Raw genomic sequence first — 22,099 nt, 5'->3', positions numbered from 1 at the left:
TTTGTTTATTGCAGCTAAAGTTCTTTATTATCAGCTACCTTGGAGGCCTGCAGTTTCCAAGTAGAAAGATGACATATATTCCCCCCCTTTTTTAAAAAATCTTTTAACAATCAAGACCCCAAAGTCACCTTGCCTAGGGTCCACAGCTGGGTCCATTGGCTGGAACAGGGGGGCTGGGTGTAGTTGGGTTTAGATTTTAATTAAGCCACCATCTGTTGCTGTTATTGTATGTTTTTGTACAGGATTTATGGGGATTTTATATTATAATTTTAATGCTTGTTCTGTGAACTGCCATGAGACGACTGGCCGTGAGTGGTGGTATACAAATATAAATAAATATAAAGATTTTAAATTAATAAATAAAATCAAGCATGCTGTCATGATCTCCACCAAACACTGTGGCCTGCTCCCTGGAGACAGAATTATCTTGGCCCTCCAGAGGCCTCTGCACTAGGGCATGGATTTGCTTGTGACACACTTGCAGAAAGTTAGACGACAAAGACCAAAGTCTGCATGCCAACTACTCCTGAGCATCATTCTACCAATATCTGCCATCTCTAACTTATGCATTTCACTCTGAATGAGGGCAGTGCACTATAAACTTTTTCTTTACAAATGACAGAAAGGTAGTGACTGAGCCAAAGCCATCTTGGAAGTTCATGCTTGAAGGGGCATTCCAACCCCCATTTCCCAGGTTAAAGTAGAGTTGGTGTGGTCCACTAAATAGCTGTGCACACCCAGTTCCAGGTTTGGACAGGCTGTTGGAAAAAGACCATTATCACTTGTTCCCTTTCTCCTCATACTGCAGAGGTGGCACAGGTGAAAAGATGACAACTAAAACAGATGTGCATTCTTTTTGTTCCATGTTGACAGTTAAGTCACAGTGTTTTAATTGCACATTGTCACACCATTATACTAATATGCTCATATCTGACCCCCTGCTCCATCCTTTTACAATTATCATCTTAGAATCTTAGACTCATGAATTATAGGGTCATCTTTCTGAACACATGCCAAAACTATGCAGTTGATGATGATTTTTTCTGCAACACCCAGTTTTCATTTCCCCCATATCCCGTCTTCTAGAAAGAATACCAGGGTCGTGATGTGGAGGAAGGCAGTGGCAAATGACTCTTGCCTTGGAAGCCCCAAGGGGTCACCCTAAGTCAGCTGTGATTTGACAGTGCTTTCCACTACTGGTGTGAATGTATTCAGAAACAAGTGTTCCAGAACTCAATCAGACTTTCCCCCAAACAACTGCACCTAAAATTGCAGCCATGTTTACACCCGGTCCACTGTTCTGGGACGGAGTTTACTCATAGGTAATGGTGGATAGGAAGGCGGCCTGAGGCATGAATGCCTGGATGCATTGTTAATTCCAAAATAATTATAATTCAAAATACTTTTTAAAAAATTTGGAATTCACAATCACTGAGAGAACTGTCCACGCATGCCTTGAGAACATGTAAAAACCACATTCTCTTCCACCACTCTTTACCGGCCCTTCAGTAGATACAGCTGGTCACAGCTGCTAAGCAAAAGTAAGCCCATTGCGACTCAGCAGAGCCGGAATGCAACAGGTCCTTCTTTACCTGCGCTTTCAAACGGGACGAAATCCGGAAAGGCCCTGGGGAACCTGCTTTCTTTTTACAGACGCACAAATACACGCGTATGTTGCCTCAGCGCCAGCAGGTGGTTTTTATTCCGGCACCTCGAGTTTTCACGAGAAGGAATTCGTGGGAAAGGGAAAACAGAGAACACGCACGAGAAAGACCCTCCGGAGGTGAGCCGCTGGCTCCCGAGTGGACGCCACCCAATGCCCAGGTTGCCCAGGGAGATCGTGAAAGAGAGAGGTTACCCGTCAGCAGCAGCAACTCCAGGAATGCCCGCAGCCCCGGAAAGGGAGGTGACTGGACCGCCGGACCCACCTCTCGCGCACGGAGGAGGCGATCGGCGCGGACGCTGAGCTCCTCGCCCTCCGTCAGGAAGGGGGGCAGACTCGGGGGAGAGCGGGGCTGTCAGTCAGCCCCGCGGCGTTGACTTCGGGACCTGGGGGGAGCCGCTTGGCTTAGGTTGCGGTGATGTAATGCGAGCAGCAGCCTCAGAGTCACATGCCTGAACTTTCCCCAACTCCACCCCTAATGTTACTCCCCCCCCCCACTCCAGACTTAACCCGATTTCCACACCCTGGCGTACATGACGAGGGACGAGGAACGAGGGAGAAGAAGGCGTCGCTTGCCAGATCAGAGGGGAGCTGAGGGGGATTTGTGGTTCTTGTTGACAAAATAAGAATGTTTATAACTATGATGGAACCGGACTCTGATTATGATTCTAGACTGTTCCTTTGGGATCTGCGCAACTTGTCCAAAATCGTTCGGACATTATGTATAGTTTGGATTTGGATGTAGATATTATGTATACATGTGATTAAGTAGGCTGTGGTTGCTGAATGCATATGCTTTAATAAATGTGCTAAGTGTTAGAGTTATAATGGGAATTATTGGAAATGCCAGGATTTCAATGCGTTTTACCAGATGTGGTGGACCTGCAAGAATATAAGATTATGATCCTTAATAAGATGTAAAAGATATTGAAAATCAAATTTGTATAAGATTCAATATGTATATTATTATTAGACATAGTACCAGTTAATATTAAAATGTATAGTGAGTTTGTTAAGTATATGGTAACTGCAGCCAGGATTTTATGTGCATCAAGCTTACCAATACATACCGAATGGTCAAGCAAAATGACTGAATATGCTACAATGACAAAACTTACATATTTGATGTAAAATTGATCAATACTTGACTTCAGAAGAAAATGGAGTCCATTTTCTATACATTACTGATCAGTAAAAATGGAATGGAAAAGAATAACTGACTCATAAACTTTGTCAGTTTTTTTTTGGGGGGGGGGGAACTGTGGTGTGTGAAATGCTCTAAAGTAGCGATCCCCAACCTGTGGGCTGAGGACCACATGTGGTCCTTCGACTAATTGGAGGTGGGCCCCGAAGGATGCCTTCGTCCCCCCCCCCCGGCCCTTTACTTCATCCCCCCCCCCAACCCTTTACAACACACTTCATTGTTGTGGCGTGTCTGTATCTTATTTTGAAGGGATGTTTAAACATTACCATAGCGATCAGAGAGCGTTAGGGCAGTGGGTGAGCGTAGAGGAGTAAACTACCCCCCCACTGGGCCTCAGTAAAAGGCATTGAGTGGCTCCAGTGAGTGGTCCCCGGCGTTGAGTGGTCCCCGGTGATAAAAAGGTTGGGGACCATTGCTCTAAAGTTTCAATATCTCCCTTCTTACATTGGATCTTGAGTCTTGTGACACAATGACAACTAACACATTCATATCCAGATAGGTGGGGCTGAGAGAGCTCTGAGAGAAACTGACTGACCCAGGGCCATCCTGCTGGCTGCATGTGGAGGAGTGGGGAAGTGAACCCGGCTCTCCAGTTTAGAGGCTGCCACTCTTATCCACTATACCACACTGGTAGCTTTGCCATATGATAAAGAAATAAGTAGAGAATCCCCTTGTCTTCCCGTCAGCTCCCAACCTCAGCCTGAGCATAGAGGTAACAGTCTACCATTTGAGGCTCTTTTAAGTACTCTCAATAGATGTATAGAAAGCATTATGCAAACTACAAATCTTATGTATACCAATTTTAAGTGCTACTGGATTATAAATCCTAGTAGAAGTAATGCTCCTAACAGAAATGACCGAAGCATCACTGGATGCCCATAAATCTTGTGTGTTCTGGCTCATCTCCCTTTGCCTGCCTCCCCCTGCCTGTGCTGGGGCAGAGGCATGTGGGTGAGCAGTAGGGGCAGGTGAGCTGGAGCAATTAACCAGAGCCAGATATGGGAAGGGAAAGCGGAGACGAGATTATTTTATTCCCCATGCAGCCTCTTTAATTCCCTCATAACAGCATTACAGTCCTCCCAGTCTCCGCCTTCTCTGAACAAAGGGATGCACATCTAGTACAGAAACCCACTTCATTTTATAAGAGGTGTACGTAGATCAAGCACATTGGCCAGATGTGTAGGTACTCTGAGAGGAAGGAATTTGATCAGAAACACAAAGGAGGATATTTATTTGTAGTCTGTAAATTAGGTCCTGAATAATTTCTTGGAATACAGAGTCTGTTTGGGCAATGCCAAAGAGTCCTTCTATCCAGCCATGGGCTCCAAAGCAGGAATCTCCACAGAGGCTGCAAACATGAAAAAAGCAGCTCTCAACTTGTTTGAGCCTGTTTATTGTTGCCTTGGTTACATTCACAAAGACAGCACTCATCAGAACCCGTTTATATTTAATCATAAATGTTCAAAATCAGTACTTAAAATATTACTGCCCTCTCCCCCAAAATATAATAAAAGATAAAATTAGTAGGTGGCATTTATTTCAAAATGAATTTTGAAACACTTCTATTCAAATGTATTAAGTGGAAAGAACAAATTTTGCTTTGTAGTATGGCCCTCTCATTATTTTAGGGTCGGTTAACAAAAGCCTGATTTGCAGACTGCCTTAATTTGCATTAGATGTTCTAACCAGGGACATAGTGAAATAATTATGTCCAAGGAAATGTCCTATTTTAAGAAAAAGTTGTGCTCCTGTATTTATTTAAATATTTATACCTCACCTTTCATTGTGGTTTAAGCTGAATGATAAATTAGAATGTAAAATATCACAATTTAAAAACCAACAAAATAAGGCCCAACATAATCCCTCACCACAAAAAAGGAAAGTCTATAGAGAAAATTAAAATACTCTACCCTATTTCCCAGATTGCTAGCTGAGATTTTAAGTCCCTCTGGTTTCTCTTCAGATTGCATAAATCCTTCACTTTTTTACCCAGGTTTTTAACTAAAGGGTTTTAATTTTGTGTAGATATTTTATTATCTGCATTTGGTCTGACAGCAGTTTAACTGATATAATTTTAGTATGTTCTGTGTTTGTTTTATGCCCTATATTATTTTTAATGGCTCTGTCTTGTTTTGTTGTTTTAATTGTAAGCTCCCTCAATTGGTCTTTGGAGAGGTGGCAGAGACAATTTCTAATCAGATACAAACTCAGTTTTTTCAGACATCCTGAATGATTTCTTCAATTGTGATAACAACTAAACAAGTTCACCTACATAATCTGTAATAATGGAGCAGCAGCAACAGATTTGTCCCACGCCCACCCTGCAGTGACCCAGAAGCTAATATATGAGATGTAAAATCTGCTAAAGGTTCAGACTTAGGGAAGAAGTTACTCCCCCTCATTACTTGAAACACTGGGGAGTAAAAAGAAACAGTCTCATTTCTATCATAATGAGAGTCAACATGTAGTAGTGATTAGGGTGTTGGACTTTGACTTGGGAGATCAGGGTTCAAAATCCTTATCTGACAACAGGAGTTTTAAATTCTTGAAAGCTCACACCCATGCCTGTAGCCATGAAGGGCAAACAGGGTCAATGTCCCATCAAACATTTTTCATGTCCCATCAGTTCTTTCTGCATTCTGTCCTGGAATGCAAGTGAGAAAATTTCAGATATATAGCTGGCCTGTATTTTCTAACTGAGCAATATTGTAACCCACCACGAGCCAGCTAGTCTGGGAGTGGTGGGTAATAAAGCAAATGAATGAACAAACAACAAACGAGGTGCAAGGAAGTAGGAATTGGAAATCCAGACAGACAGCCCTTCTTGCCCAATCAGAACTCTGGCTTTCTCCAGCCGTTCAATCCTCAGCATCAGGAAGCAGGGATACAGGCATGTGTTTGGCATGTCACAGCATTTTGTTGATTGCTCCCCCCCACACCTAGCAAAGTGTTAACAGAGACTGCATTTTTAATGTTTGAATTGTATGGATCCCCCCACTTCTATTGCTGTGGATCAGTATTGTAAACTATTGCATTATACCACAGGCATTATTGTTAAAGAAACCACAAACATTTGAGTTTTGGACATGGTAAGGTCTTTTTAATAATGTCCACACAAATTTGACAAAAGAGTTGAGTCACTCAGCTGAATCAAAGAAGGAACAGAATTGGTGGGGGAAGCAATGTAGTCATGGATTGATGCATCTTGTGAAGTGTAAATCCCTTTCAAAACTTTGTATCACTTCTTGCCCACTAGGAGCATTCTGTACAATATTAAAATCCAATTCTTCCATTCCTTGACTTCTGCTACTAAATTTATATTTAAGGCTTAAATTATCAGCAAGAAAACTTCCATTTTCTTCTTTTAGGAAACATGTTTAAATGAAACCCCTTGCCTCAAAATCCTTATGGCAAATTTTCCTGAATAAAATAGCCTCCCCTCTTATATTTTAGGCTGTAATTCTGTAATTCCGGTATTTTTTTTTTTCAATTTTAACATTTTTTTTCAATATGCATTTTGAGATTTCTCAATCAGAGAACTCTCTTAATTGCCTGACTTCTAATTTTCATAAGCCTCCAGCACCTTATAAAAACTTTGCTATAGTCTAATCTGGAAGTAACCGTTGCATGGATCATTGTGGCCAAGTGTCCCAAGGACTGGTAGAGCGCTAGTAGCCATACTTGGCATAGATGGAAAAATGGTGTCCAGGCTATATTCGTGATCTGAGCCTCCATGGAAAGGGAGGCATCAAAAACCATCCCCAAATTCCTGGCTGCTGGTGTAGGTGTTAATTGTACCCCGTCCAGGCATGGGAGGCACGCTGCCTGTTCCTTCCTACCCAGCCACAGGACCTCCATCTTGGAGGGGTTGAGTTTCAGACAACTCTGCCTGAGCCATTCAGCCACTGCTTCCAAACTACTGGCAAATGTATCTGGGAGTCCATCTGTCTGTCCAACAGAAGGTGTAACTGAGTGTCATCCGCATATTGGTGACAGCCCAGCCCAAAGCCCTGAACCAGCTGGGCTAGAGGCTGTATATAGATGATAAAAAGAGAGGGGAAGAGTATCGTCCCCTACGACAGTGATCCCCAACCCCCGGTCCAGGGACCGGTTCCGGTACGTAGATCAGTTGGTACTGGGCCGTGGCTCTTCCTTGTCCTCCTCCCTGGCTGCTGCCTCAGGAGCTGCCCTGCCACTCTGCCGCTGGCTCACCTTTGGTGCTCTCCAGCAGCCGCCATGGCTGGGCCTTCCCCTTCACGTGGCACTGAGCAACTGCTGCTGGCAGTGCCCCCCAGCGGGCAGTGGGAAGTCAGGGGCTCCAGCGGGAAAGCAAGCGGAGCAGGGGCTCAGGAGGTGGTGGCAACATCCCTCAGCAAAAGACTACCCCCCCAGGCCTCAGTAAAATTGTCAAGCATTGACTGGTTGGGGACCACTGCCCTACGGCACCCCACAAGGGTGTGCCAAGGGGTTCAAAAACTCCTCCCCCACTGCAACCCTGAGTCCGATTCCGGAGAAAGGAAACCAGCCATTTCAGCGCAGTACCCCTAATCCCAGTCACAGTGAGGTGGTGGGCCAACAACTCGTGATCAACCACATCAAATAAGGCCAACAGATCTAAAAGAATGAGGATGCCCGAACCGCCCCAGAGATGCGAATTTACATAGCTATCTATATCTTGTGTTGCTCACCAGCTATGTTTAGAAGTGGCTTGCTGTAAAATCAAAAGAACTCAAACAAATGAGTCCCAAGGACCACCCCACATTACTAAAAAACAGCTAAATCAAATTTGAATTAAAATGTCACCATTTTATGAAAGCAGAAAAAATATGCAATAAAACCAAGCAACAGAAGTAAATTAAAATAATCTCTAAAATCCAAAAATTGAAATGATTAAAATAATCTCTAAAATACTGCCATTATCATCAGTATTAGCATATGACAGGGGAGGAAAAAAGATACAATGAAACAATAATCAAGAAAATGCCTGAAGAAGACTGAGCACCACACTGACGGATATGGAGAATACTGCACATCTTGGGTGTCACATGCAAGTGATATCAGGGCTCTCTCAGCCTCACCCACCCCACAGGGTGTCTGTTGTGGGGAGAGGAATGGGAAGGCGACTGTAAGCCGCTTTGAGACTCCTTCGGGTAGGGGAAAGCGGCATATAAGAACCAACTCTTCTTCTTCTTCTTCTGTTTCTCATGACTGGAATAAGAATTCCAATTGCTTCAGTAATGAGAGAGCAATAGTATTATCCCTTTTTGGTAGGAAAATGTGCATGTCTAAAGTAGTATAGAATGGCATGGCTACTACCACCCATTTTTCACCTTAGGGTCATTCCACATATGTTGGATAATGCACCTTCAGTGTAGTTTTGCAGGTGGATTTTCCTGTGTGAAACAGGAAAATCTACTTCTAAAGAGCAGTGAAAGTGTATTACCCAATGTGTGCAGAATGCCTACCTACCTTGTATTATCTGCTAGTATCTTATGCCCTGATACTCTCTCAATTTTGCCTGCTCTCAGCCCTTGGACTTAATATCTTATTCAAGTCCCTGGCACAGCTCTGCACCCAACAGTAATGGGTGGTGGGTGCAGAGCCCCCCCCCCCCAAAAAAAAAGATTAAATAAAAGAAATAAAGCAAGATTTCTTGTTGAATCAATGAAAACCCCTTAGCAATGGTACGGGATAGAAAATAATAGAAATAAAGTTTTAAAATTCAAGAAAAAATGAGAAAACCAATTAGGAAGTTTCACCAAAATTCTGGGATGTAGTATGACATAAGGTAAAGGTAAAGGTATCCCCTGTGCAAGCACCAAGTCATGTCTGACCCTTGGGGTGACGCCCTCTAGCGTTTTCATGGCAGACTCAATACGGGGTGGTTTGCCAGTGCCTTCCCCAGTCATTACTGTTTACCCCCCAGCAAGCTGGGTACTCATTTTACCGACCTCGGAAGGATGGAAGGCTGAGTCAACCTTGAGCCGGCTGCTGGGATTGAACTCCCAGCCTCATGGGCAAAGCTTTCAGACGGCTGCCTTACCACTCTGCGCCACAAGAGGCTCTTGTAGTATGACATACTCCCTTTAAAAATCCTGTGCAGAGGCCTGGTCCATGGCTAACTGAAAAGGAGTAGGCGTGTTAGTCTGTTGTAGCAAAATAAAACCAACGCCCAGTGCCACCTTAAAGACTTCCAATGTTTTTTTCAAAATGATCCAATGTGAATCACTGCTTGCTTCTACGGAAAGGTGGAGGCTAATAAGTTCTTCTTAAGGAGGCCACTTAGATGTGAATTCCGTCTCTGTATAAGCGGCCTACTGAACGCCATAAGAAAGAAAGAAAGAAAGAAAGAAAGAAAGAAAGAAAGAAAGAAAGAAAGAAAGAAAGAAAGAAAGAAAGAAAGAAAGAGGCCAAGCTCGACCCGCCTTGCAACACAGCTCTCACAGCTCTGATCTTTCACCTTCCACGTTTCAACCCAAGCTATGTTTACTTCGTCCGACTCCCCAGTCGCTTGCCCCTCCTTCCCAGGCAGAAGCCACATTTTGGTAGGCGGCTGGAAAATCGCTTCTTCCCCGGCTTTATGGCATCGCCGAGTGAGTCTAGGCAGGCTCTGTGACCCCTCTTGGACCGCGAGCGAGCCTCAGCCTCAAGATCCATTCACGCATTTGGCTGCAAGCCTAAGAACCCTCTCCTGACACTGAGCCAATGAAATACAACGGGGTTTATTGCCGCGTAGGCCGGTTTACAATTGCTCCCTCTATCTGCCATCCTCAGCACACGAGGCTTGGCCGACTCTCAAGAACGAAGGGCAAAAAAAAAACAAAAAAACATCACTCAGCCGCTTCACTTGCCATACTGAGCATGCTCCAGTGCCTTGAGCATGCTCACTATTACCCAGGCACGGCTGTGGAATGGGGAACATCGCTGCAATTGGAAGAAAGCCATGGAGGATAGAAGGAAGCGCCGGAGATGTATAGCTGTTCCTTTTCCATTGCTGTTGGGTCTCATCATTGGGCTGGCCTCGCCACTTGCCCAGGGTCGGAATCTACGCTTTGTCACCTTGGTGAGGAAACAATAATTGAGGCAAGGCATGAGGGGGTGTGGTGTAACGCTGGGCCATGGTGGGCTTGGGAGGGGGGGGTCACATGTCACTAGCAGCACCAAAAATCAATAAAGAAAAAAAATGCAACTATTCCTGAAATATCAAGAGATGAAAAAGAGGGAATTTCTCTCTGGGTGGAAAGCTGCTGCCTTTTGCATTTGCTTTGTAGAGCTTACATTTGCCAAATCCTCGCTTGGTTGTTTGTTTTCTGCAGGTATCAGGAAGCAAGCTAAGGACAACTATAGCTTTTGTTTTAAGAAAATATCAAAATAATTATATCTCTTGCTATATATTTTAAAAAATCCTTATTGTTAGTACGACAGGAACCAGGAATCAGCACAGATGTGAAAATAAGGTATCCGTTCTTCGTTGCATTATGTTTAAGGCAACTATGACCTGCTTACAGATATCGTCAAGGGTGCTTTACTGTGCATGACACCCGCTGCCAGATTTTGTCAGTGTTCTCTCCTTGACTTTTGGGCTAGCTGAGTAAAGTAAGGCCAGGGATCTCTGGGACAAAGCCGTTCAGAAGCAGCAGCATGAATGTAGAAAAAGCCATTGAGTCTTTGTGACTTTGCAGTATTTCCCCCCTCAGTTATATCGTCATGGTGATCGTTCTCCAGTGAAGGCATATCCCCAAGATCCCTATCAGGAAAGTGCTTGGCCACAGGGATTTGGACAACTTTCTCAGGTGAGCATCCCAGAAAGAAACATTCTGTTCCCAAATAGGGACATTCAGGATGCAGGGCAAAAGCTCTTTTTTGCAATACATTCTCCACTGGGTGCCAGTTTGAAATTCACATTCCCCCTCCCCCACTGTGTTTTTTAGGTCTTTCTTGATGCTGCCTTTCTTTGCTTCTTACTGTCTCAGAAAGTAGACAGTGGGCTGTTGGGGGAGGACAGCTTCATCTGTTTCAGGATGGATTTTTGTTTGCATTTCCTGAATCAACAGTATTCAAGCTGCAACTGTTGGCTTTGCTTTCTACTCTGTACTGTTTTGGCAAGATTGCAATAGACTCTGCTTTGTTGTTCATTTGTTGCTGTGCATAGGAAGGGATGCGGCAACACTGGGATCTGGGCCAAGCCCTGCGAAGGCGCTATGATGGATTCCTCAATGCTTCATACAATAGACAGGAGGTCAGTAGCCAATCCCTGTTTACTACAATAGACAGGAGGTCAGTACATAATCCCTGTTTACTAATCCTATCAGCACAGCTTCCTTCCTCTCTCCTCCTCAGTTTCCAATGGGTAATTATTAATCAAAGAGATCTGCAAACCCTGATGTTTACTAGATCATGTCATTTTCACTGCAAAGAGGGAACACTTGTTTGGACTTGTCTCTGTTCTTGTCAAGGTGGAATTATAATTAGAGGTACTCAAGTGAGTTTTCCAAGGCCCCTTTTCTCAGTGAAGAAAGTAGACATTGAAAGGCACAATTAGTTATCTGGATTCAGCAACAGATAACAGTAATAGCACCTTGTGCTTCTCAGCCGCTGTGCCACGTTTCCGCTATATAAAAGAGACCATGTAGCCTTGTAATCAAAAACTAGACCAACTGGATTTTTTTTTTAGCCCTCAGGATGTTTTTCTGTAGCTTAACGACAAAATTAATCAGCAGGAAAAAATTAAATTTGTGTATACTTTAAGAGAAAGAAAATGGTGAAAGCAAACAATGGTCCTATCGCTTTCCTTCTTTTCAGGGGGTATGACCAATTACCACTCTCACTGGCAGCTCCTTGTGGCTTAAAAAAAAGTTTTGCAACCACTGTAGTCTCAGTGGCAGATAAAGCTCTTTAGGAAGTATAATAGCTCTTGTGTCCAGAGCTGAGTAATCTGCTAGAGCCCGTCCTGCCTTCATAGGAACAGTCCTGCTTTTTAGTTTTCTTTCTCTGCCAGTCTCTGAACCAAGGGCTGTTTCACATGATATGAGGGCAAAAACCAGCATTATCTTTGTGGGTCAGCCAGGTATCTTTTGTCATGTCTGATGGGAATTTGCATGTTAGCAGCTTCAAGAACCAGAGTGGACAGAGAATGATCCTTTCACTGCATATTTGCAGACCCCGTGAATGAGGTTCGGATCTTGTAGGAAAGCAGTCCATCAGAGACTTTGCAGCAGTTCTCAAAGGAACGATGAAACAAATTCCTGAATGCTAGAATTAGCATGAAAGCCACCCAAGCTACAGTTCATCCCCAGCATTTCTATGACCGTTTACGCACTGGAGGTTTCATGCTGGGCTGCAGGCTGGAGCTTTAGTCATGGCAGGTTGCCCCACCTCTTCCTGCACCCACACAGGGGAGCATTTGGTCTGGTGTGCCTCATCCGCCCCGATTTGTGCTCCTGCACTGGAGCTGGGAGAGTGAAGTTCCCAGTGCATAAACGGTCTATGTGTTGTCAAGTGCAGTCAGAATTCAGTCTGGGCCCAGTGCTTGCTTTCTTTCTCTCTATTCATGCCTCCTGGAGAAATATCCCACCAGCACCTCACCTGGCAAATTTGGTCTTCTGGTTTAAACTTGCTGCCTTACTGGGCAATAGCCACAACTGTGGAAAATGAGTACGGGAAAACATGCAGAGGTTTTTTGTTTCTGCCTGGTAATAAAGAAGTCCATCTGGTCTCAATCAAGGCCAAAGCGTTTTCTGTTCTGGCCCCCACCTGGTAGAACGAGCTTCTGGAGGAGATCAGGGCCCTTAAACAGTTCCTCAGGGCCTGCAAAAAGGAGTTCTTCCACCAGGCATTTGGCTGAGACTAGGCATAACCAACAGCGACTGAAGGGCCCCTGCTCCCCCCACCTCAGAACTCCACCAGAATACTCTGGACCTGTTTGCACTGTTGCACTGTTCATTGTTTATATTGTTTATACTGTTATATTGTTACAACTATTAGTTATTAATATCATTGTACGGTTATTCATATGTTATAGACTGTTTCATGTACTGTTCTTATGTTCCATGTAAACCGCCCTGAGCCTCCGGGGAGGGTGGTATATAAATATAATAAATAAATATGTGCTTAAAATATCAGGAGCACAGGCATTATGTTATGATCTGGATAGGATATGCATAGTTGTGGAAAGTGAAACACTGGCTCCTGGGTAGAAGGGCTGGGCTGTCCAGCCTTTTGGTTCTTTCCAAGCTATTGTCAGAGGTCAGTCCGTTCCACCTCCTTAATGTAGGTTTCATTCCCGCCCTCTCTGAATTGCCCTTTGGGACAGAAGAAAGGACAGATATGTGGGCAAGCACTAGGTGTTTCTAATTGCTTCTGGTCCATCTGAAAGCACCCATGTCCTACCCACTTCAGTTCTTCCCACTGTAATCTGGAGAGTAACCCTATCCCAGCCAGACACCAGCCTCTTGGGTTCACTGCCTACTCTTGTTTCTTATTTGCAGCTATCCTAGTGTGCATTAATTTCTTAAAAGGATATGGAGAAGATAATGTGCTGGGGGTGCCCCGTGAACCAAATTAATTGAAATCAGTCAAGAGAGCAAAATAAAGATTAACATTCTCAAATACTTTGTGGGGTAATGGCAAAATCTCTGTTAAATTAAGTGAATGCCAGTTTTATTAAGGGAATGCCAAGGTGCAATCATTGCTGCCTTGAAGGTTTACCTGCCCCTCCTTTCACAAGTTCCAGACATCGACTTAAAGAAGTCTTGTCTCTGGTGAGATTTCAAGCTGTGTATTTGCATTTTTTAAAACTGAAGACCTAAGAAGTTGGCTTCTTCCTTTTTCTCGACAGTTTTGATGTTTTCAAAAAAAGTTACTTGCTACTGAGTTTTCTGACAACAGGGATATTTAAGAAATCTCAATGTGAAGGCTGGTGCTTAAGGCATAGGACTTACTGAAGAGTTCATATGCATCGATTATTATGTCTAATCTCCACAATTTATATATGCAGGGTACTTCTAATCCATATCAGTGACAGATCATTGTGGGAACAGTATGAACAATCCAGCACACCTGGCTTCCTGTAATGAATGTGGGATGACTTGTGGAAGCATAATTTCATTTTCCTGGAATACATAGTGTTTTCCTGGCTTGTTGCATTAAAACTCACTCTAAGACTATAAATGTAGATAGCTGTTGTCTGCCTTTACTCTTGAAGACAGACATTCGTCATGACTAAAACTAGTTTGTCATGAACCTCGATCTCGGATGTTTCTTTATCACGGACTCTGCAGGCTGGGCTCTGCCTGATTCCTGACACTAATCTGATGCCATCATTTTGGCTTACTTAACCACATGTAAATCTACTTCATGAATTACCCTAGTGTTAAGTTCCCTTTCCAGTCCCCACCCCTTTCTGTAACACTCTGGAACAAATGGCCCTCGGTACACAAACCCAAACTACATTTTGCTCCAAATCTTATCCATGCAATTTATTGTGGGCTGTTCTGCCACTCAGTATGTTTTGTTCAGAGAACCTGTCAGTCCAATCCAAAAAGTCTTTCAATTAATTTATCAGAACAAAACTGTGAACATTAGTGACTCTAATGAAATGCGCACTCTTGTGTTTGATTCTACACTTGGCAGATCTTCATCCGTAGTACAGATTTTGATCGGACCCTGATGAGTGCTGAGGCCAATCTGGCAGGACTGTATCCCCCAGAAGGTCAACAGGTGTTCAATCCCAATGTTTCTTGGCAGCCCATCCCTGTCCACACAGTACCTGGCTCTGTGGAACGGGTGAGTCACTTGTACAGTTAACTGCTGGTAAGGTAAAGGTAAAGGTATCCCCTGTGCAAGCACTGAGTCATGTCTGACCCTTGGGGTGACGCCCTCTAGCGTTTTCATGGCAGACTCAATGCGGGGTGGTTTGCCAGTGCCTTCCCCAGTCATTACCGTTTACCCCCCAGCAAGCTGGGTACTCATTTTACCGACCTCGGAAGGATGGAAGGCTGAGTCAACCTTGAGCCGGCTGCTGGGATTGAACTCCCAGCCTCATGGGCAAAGTTTTCAGGCTGCTGCCTTACCACTCTGCGCCACAAGAGGCTCTTGTAACTGCTGGTAGATTAGCTCTAATCAGAAAACGTCCCTCTTTAATGATGCTTTCATCTGTCCTGAATTTTCTGTTCTGCTGTTCTCCTTGCCTCATCTGGGCATGAGAGGTAGTTCATAAAGCCTTGCTTCACCTGCCTGGTGGAGATATCTTCACTTAAAAGTAGCAGTCAGTTTTCTTAGGACAAAGGAACCCATGAACAAATCCATTCCACTCTGTAAGTCTTACTCATAAGGTGAGATCTGTGTTCCAGTGATCCTTTGAGCTAACATACATTTTGCCTCTATCCAGCTCCTGAAGTTTCCATTAACCCCCTGTCCTCGTTATGAACAGCTGCAAAATGAAACCCGGCAAACAGCAGAGTACATAAATAAAACAGTTGAGAATATGGTGAGTTATGAATTGTGAGGGTTGACAGCTGTAGTTCTGTATAGTTCTTGGGTCAGAGAGACGTAGAAAAATGGATTCTGTTGTTGCATGACCCTACAGGAATTCCTGAAGATGGTAGCGCAAAAGACAGGAATCCAGGACATTTCTCTTGAGACTGTGTGGAGCGTGTATGATACACTATTTTGTGAAGTGAGTTGCCTTTCCTTTATCAGTCATTTAGTTTCTAAACTGAAAAACTTAATTGCTAGCTGAAATTGTTTGCATTTTTTGCTGTAGAGTCTCCCCCTATTTGAATATTATTTGTTTTAACCTCCAGAACTTCCCAGTAGTAGTAGAAAGGGCCACTATTTTATACACTAAGGATGGTCTCCACTGAAAGCAAGCTCAGAATATCTAGTACTGGTTCCCAGAATGTTATCATGTGACCAAGAAAGAAAATTCGGGGCCAGGGGTGGGGTGGGGGGCTGTTTACCAGGCTTGATAGCAGGGCTCCCAGAAGCATGAACTAGATTTTGCCTCTCTCCAGTGCTTTCTTGCTCAGTGCACCCATGTCCATTTTCCCATTCCTAAGCACTATATAAGAGGACACTGTTGTGGAAAGACAGAACCTACCATCTCCGTTGACAATGTGTAACCTAGCTTGAGATGCACATGCATACACACTGGTTCTTGTGGTATAAAATCTCCTCTCTCAAGACAGAATCCACCTGTTGTACTGATGAGCATTTCCTAGTACAATATAAAAAGTAGAAGCAAGAAGCTACTATTAGTTTGTGATCACCTAAGGGCTTTTCTGTCCATTATTGGGAATGATGTCAAGGGTTTCCAACCGTTAATCACTATATTTAATAACCATGAATTAATAACCATGAGAGGTGGCATGGTGTCGTGGTTAAGAGCAACAGCCTGATCTGGAGAACCAGGTTTGATTCCCCAGTCCTCCATATGCAGCCAGTTGGATGACCTTGGGCCAGGCACAGTTCTCTCAGAGCTTTCTCAGCCTCAGCAATTGTAAGTCACTTTGAGACTCCTTTGGGTAGTGAAAAGCGGGGTATAAAAAACAACTCTTCTGTTTGTTTGTTTTTTAATGATTATCGCAAACAGTTTTAAAAGGTTCTCTTCCATATGCCTTGGAGAAAAGAGAAGTGTCAAACTAAGGGAGTTCCTCTTGACTTCTTACCACAGGAAGAAAACTTGCTACATGAGATTCAATTTTGTTGTTACTGAGGCAGCAAATCTAGGCTTTAAGGCCAAAGTAGATAGTAACTTAAAGCTCTGAGCTTCTTAGTCTCAGAAACATAAATAAACTTAACAAGATGTTTAATTTTCAAAACCTCCTGACTAATTGAACCATATATAGTAGGAATGTAGGCTCCCAAAATGGCCTTGATTGAGGCCTAATGAAAAAAAATTGCTTTGAAAACTTATGGCATAGTCAGCTTGATGTGAAACCAGTTTGGTGTCGTGGTTAGGAGCAGCAACTTCTAATCTGACAAGCTGGGTTTGATGCCCCACTCCCCCACAGTTCTCTCAGCCCCACCTACATCATCGGGTGTCTGTTGTGGGGAGAGGAAGGGAAGGTGATTGTGAGTCACTTTGAGACTCCTTTGGGAAGTGAAAAGTGGGATATAAAAACCAACTCCTCTTCTAGATTTAAGAGAATATTATGACATTTTTATTTACTTATTTACATTTTTATTCCACCCTCCCTTGCAACTCAGGGCAGTTCACAGCATATTTTTAACTTTTAATTTCTTTCCACTGAACAGAAACAGCCATTATTATCATCATAAATTACAACTTGTCTAAAAATCTAGATGTGCCAGCAACTTAGGAAGCAGGTGCAAGTCCTACAGTTGCCATTTTCATCATCGTAGAGGTACAGTCACGAGGGTGACATCATTTAAAAGGTCCTCAGAAACCATGCGGTTGTCAGTTGGTCTATACCCTCCTAAATGTATTGAAAATTAGTTTAGAAGGGTGTAACTGTAGGGTTTCACTACAACTTACATATTCTCATAGCAGACTTGGGGCTTGCAGAACCTGGAATGGGGGTTGATAGGTGCCCTCATTAGATTGACTCCTTTTCTCCTTAGCATACCAAAGGTTTGAAAGCAGACTGTGTACGCACTAGCCTTTGCCCAGAGTGTGTTTAAGTGAGCTTTCCCTTGTATGTTTCCCAGAAAACACACCAGTTGCCCCTTCCATCGTGGGTGACTCCTGATGTGCTCACTCAGCTACAGCAGCTGAAAGATTTCAGCTTTCAGTTTCTTTTTGGGATCTACAGACGGGTGGAAAAAGCTCGCCTGCAGGGTGGTAAGTGATAGGGCAAGGAGAGCATCTTAGGTAAGAGACGATCTACATTGGTCTGCCAAGAAGTAAAATCATAATAGTTTTTGTCTTTTTTCCCCTCAGGGGTCCTTCTCTCTCAAATAAGGAAAAACCTTAGTCTAGCCGCAAACACCTCTGCACACCAACACCTTAAAATGCTTGCATACTCATGTGTAAGTTTTCGCATTGAATCTCTACTTCTCTCCCCTGCCCCCAAGGGAATGCAGCCTTGGTAAACAAAACCTAGCCACGTCATCTAGCAGTTTCGCCTGTACCATGGAAGAAGAACAACCTGAGTCAGCACTTCTCCCCCTTTAGGTTTTAAATCTGAAACTGGCTGTACTGCTCCACGGTCTTTGTGCAAGAACATGAACAATTCTGCCTGTGTCTGTAGAAGTTTTGTGGTGCATTCTCAGGCTCTGCCATTGTTGCTTCATGTTATCTTTCTGCCAATGTCTTTATGTTTCCTACATGCTCCTCCCCACTTGCTTTTCTTTCTTTGCTTGTGAAATAATGTGCCCACACTTGTTGAGGGGATCCCTTTCTCATTCTTTTTATGATCATCTCCTCTGCCCCTTCCACCTTTGGAAATGTGGTTCTAGGTTCCCTACTTGCTGTGCCAAAGGGGGACGCACACTTTCTTCTTTTTCCTCAGCACGACACCACTCTTGGAGCCCTGCAGATGGCTCTGGATGTTTACAATGGGAGGCAAGCACCTTATGCTGCATGTCATATGTTTGAGCTGCACCAAGAGGATGATGGGTAAGGGCTTCAGTAATGACATCAAAAGGATTGACCTTCTGTAAGCAGTTCATCGCAACTTGCTGAACGTTAACTTTCCCCTGTGTAGTCTTGGAAAGTGGAATGAAGTTAAAAGTCTACAAAGCCTGGGATGAAAATTGTGTGCTTTTTTTTCCTCCAGCGTTTTAGTTGTGATCAGAAATCTCAGTATTCTGTAGTCCTCTGGTCTGATAAACATGTCAACATAAGTTTTACCCTTGTGAAGATAGCTTCTGTTCTCAAGGGCAGACCAGTGTGGTATGAAACAATGTTAACTTTAACAAAGGCATTTTACAAGGATGGAAAGGGATTGGGTGATGATTCGGGGCTTGTTTTGAAAACATAACATAATGGAATGCAGCTGAGTAAGTCTCACCAGCACCAACTCATCTCAGATTCTTTTGTTCCTAGCAAATTTACAGTGGAAATGTACTTTTGGAATGAAAGTGGGCATCAGCCTTATCCACTGCAGTTACCCAACTGTGAACACCATTGCCCATTGATGAAATTCCTGCAGCTCACAGACCCAGTTATTGCTCAGAGCTGGGAACAGGAGTGTCAGATAGCAAGCACTATGAAAGACACAGGTGAGTGGAGGTGTTCTGCTCAAACAGCCAGAAAAGAACTTGTATGGTTTGGCTGCCCCATTCCAAGTGCTCATCCATTTCCCTCTTTGCAGAACTTATTGTGGGTTTGGCTGTCTGTGGATCTATCCTCTTCCTGCTCACCGTGCTCCTCCTGACAGTACTCTTCCGTGTGAAGGCAAAGCCACCCGGCTACCGGCACGTTTCCAATGAAGGAGAGGAACAACCTTGACAACTGCTCCAGCCCCTCCTGAGGCAGCAGGAAGGAACACGGCAGACCTTGGGACCAAGATGGGCTGCCTTTGAGGACTGAATATTTCACTCCTTTGTCTTGATAGTTGCCTCCAAGTCCAAAGGCCCAGACTTGATGCGAGAGCTTCTATGACGATCAAAATTAGTCTACCTATCATTTGATAATGTGTTTAAGTACTGGGTCTGGCATACCAGCGTGATTTGAGGTTGCCATTTGCTAGTATGCAACTAATTTCATCAAGGATACAGACTTACTTTCTGTGAAGCCAATACGTTGCCTGCAGTCTTCAGCACTGGGTAAAAAGGTCCTTTTGTCTAGCCTTCAGCTGAAATCTGCTGCTTTTCAGAAAACTCCATTCACTCTACAAGTTGCCATGTGCACCTCTCTTCCTAACTGTGGGAAAGGGGCCTGAAGCTAAACCAGCAATAACTGGCTTCTCCTGCCCAGTCAGTAACTGAAAATCAGACTGTTGCCACCCTCATAAAATGAAGTCATTGCATCCCTGTAAAGGGAGAAGGCTGGGCATGAACCAAAAAGCTCTCCTCCCTACAATCTGCAGGAAATAAATAGGTTTCTCAGATATACTTCATTTGCAAAGAATGTACTAACCTGCTAGAAATATTAAGACTGGCATACAGCAAACTTCCTATCTCTCTGCTGACCACTGCCTTTGAGCTGGATTATCATTTTTAAAAAGCAGCGGAGATCTCAGCCAAATGAAGGTTATGTTGTGGATGAAAATACTTACTGCAGTCAAGGCCCAGCAGAAGGCTCATCAGAGCCATTCTCTCACAAATTTTGCACCATGCAAAGACCCTGGAGCAGCACCCTAGGGATGGGCATAAACCAGGAAAATGTGGTATGGTTTATGGCATCGCCAGTTCATGAACTACAAACAGTCATAAACAGATAAGGACCAAAGGAACCAGTGAGGTTCATGACTGGGTAGAATGAGCTGTGCCCCCCCCCCCAAAAAAAAAAAAAAAACAAAATTCACAGGACATCTCCGATTGCCCTCAAAGTTTGGTGAGGATTTAATTTACATGATCTGAGTTACAGCCTCCAAAGAAGGTGGCCCCAGGAAAGAGATTTCTGAAGAAACATTTGAAGGGCAAGTAGAAGAGAGTCACATGGAGATCCTCTGAATTCGGTGGCTCTAGCTTGCACAGGATCTAGTCTTTACACTCCTATGCAGGTGGAGGCTCAGGAGTGTATAGAATGGATCAAGTGCAAGCTAAAGACACCAAACTTGGAGGGCATGTAAAGGAGCATCCGGGGGAGGTCCCTGGCAGCTTCGGTGTCTCTAGATTGCAAAGGGTCAGTTCTATATGCTCCTGAACCTGCACCTGTCAAAATGACTGCTTCATGTAAACATTTAGAGACAATCTACCTGGAGATGTATTCATTCATAAAGCTGGAAAGTTTGTGCCAGTTGACCCTCCACAAACTCAACTTCCCGAAGCACGAACTGTCCAAAATTTGTCACGAATTGTAGTTTGTGAGCCAGTTAATGTCCATCCCTTGAGCACACGCCAAAAAGAACTCTGGTTCATTAAAAATAAGTTTTTGTGGTTACAGAAGAACTGCAATGATAAATCCTCTCTGAATGCTTATAGAACTCTTCCCTGACAACCCCAGCTCCCCTAACAGGTTAGCTAAAATTCAGGAGTAGAATGATCTGTCTCAGACTGCATACTCTCAATCTTCACTGATATCATTAAAAGCCAATACAACAGGATAATCCTTGTATGTTTCAGGTTAAATTAGTGTCCCATGTCAGTCCATATGTAAGGTTCAGCTACCTCAAGCTCTCTTGATGTCAATACCACAGAGCTGCTTCTACTACTAGGCTCTGTGGGTTTCCCTTCATTTTCTAGATCAAGCACAAAAACATCCTCTGAAGTAATACATAGAGAAACACGACCAAGTATATTTTATCCTACAGTCTCTCGTTTTATATCACATGCAATGTAAAACTTTAAAGGTAAAGGTATCCCCTGTGCAAGCACCGGGTCATGTCTGACCCTTGGGGTGACGCCCTCTAGCATTTTCTTGGCAGACTCAATACGGGGTGGTTTGCCAGCGCCTTCTCCAGTCATGACCGTTTACCCCCCAGCAAGCTGGGTACTCATTTTACTGACCTCGGAAGGATGGAAGGCTGAGTCAACCTTGAGCCGGCTGCTGGGATCGAACTCCTCATGGGCAGAGCTTTCAGACTGCATGTCGGCTGCCTTACCACTCTGCGCCACAAGAGGCTCTTATGTAAGACTTTACTTTGCACTAATAGAGTAGCTGCTGTGCCCATTAACAGCTTTAATGAAATAACCTCTTATGCCATGATGTATGTCCACCCTCCAATACCAGACATCTCCAGGTAGAAGAAGTGTTTGCTTTACACTTCCAGATCTCAAAACAAATAGCTCTATGTCTCAGACACTCTAAACATAAATAATGTACCATGCACCTTTCTAGTATGCAGCTAGTAAAGGTAGTTTAAATTCAGAGAAATTACACCCTGCTTCATCTGCTCATCTAGGAGCCAGCATGCTGTTGTGGTTAAGAGTGGCAGACTCTGATCTGGAGAACTGGGTTTGAGTCCCCACTCCTCCACATCCAGTCAGATAGGTGACCTTGGGCTAGTCACAGTTCTGTTAGAGCTCTCAGCCCCTCCTACTTTCCAGAGTATCTGTAGTAGGGAGAGGAAGGGAAAGTTATTAGGAACTCCTGGTAGTAAAAAGTGAGATATAAAAAAACAGCTCTTCTCTCTGTTAACTCAGTCTTGGAATTCATCTTCTGT

The 22,099-nt window shown here is 43.8% G+C and overlaps 2 protein-coding genes across 3 annotated transcripts in view; one reads left to right on the top strand and one right to left on the bottom strand.

Annotated features, from left to right (window-relative positions):
- Positions 1-2,113, bottom strand: part of NR1H3 (nuclear receptor subfamily 1 group H member 3) — a 32,149-nt gene extending 30,036 nt beyond the window's left edge. The window contains exon 1 of one of the 2 annotated variants that reach the window (XM_077322396.1): positions 1,859-2,113. The gene's annotated coding sequence lies outside the window, so the exon portion shown is untranslated. The other variant, XM_077322397.1, reaches the window with a different exon arrangement.
- A 7,602-nt stretch (positions 2,114-9,715) lies between these two features.
- Positions 9,716-21,043, top strand: ACP2 (acid phosphatase 2, lysosomal). The gene is made up of 11 exons (XM_077322395.1): positions 9,716-9,930; positions 10,565-10,660; positions 11,020-11,106; positions 14,499-14,651; positions 15,256-15,354; positions 15,454-15,543; positions 17,538-17,670; positions 17,770-17,858; positions 18,341-18,447; positions 18,877-19,052; positions 19,145-21,043. Exons 1-11 carry the CDS (start codon positions 9,748-9,750, stop codon positions 19,279-19,281), a joined length of 1,350 nt encoding a protein of 449 aa, XP_077178510.1. The 5' UTR covers positions 9,716-9,747; the 3' UTR covers positions 19,282-21,043.
- The last annotated feature ends 1,056 nt before the right edge of the window (positions 21,044-22,099 follow it).

This window comes from Paroedura picta, chromosome 2 (genome assembly GCF_049243985.1).
Source record: "Paroedura picta isolate Pp20150507F chromosome 2, Ppicta_v3.0, whole genome shotgun sequence".
NCBI classification, from domain to species: Eukaryota; Metazoa; Chordata; class Lepidosauria; order Squamata; family Gekkonidae; genus Paroedura; species Paroedura picta.
Note: the sequence above shows the minus strand (reverse complement) of the source record. Positions and strands in the feature narration are given on the sequence as shown.

Bases quoted from the DNA above. Each gene is read 5' to 3' on its own strand.
- ACP2 (XM_077322395.1), top strand. From the start codon at position 9,748: ATGCTCACTATTACCCAGGCACGGCTGTGGAATGGGGAACATCGCTGC. The intron at 15,355-15,453 runs GTGAGTTATGAA...ATGACCCTACAG, and splicing joins ATAAAACAGTTGAGAATATG to GAATTCCTGAAGATGGTAGC. The intron at 19,053-19,144 runs GTGAGTGGAGGT...CCCTCTTTGCAG, and splicing joins AAGCACTATGAAAGACACAG to AACTTATTGTGGGTTTGGCT.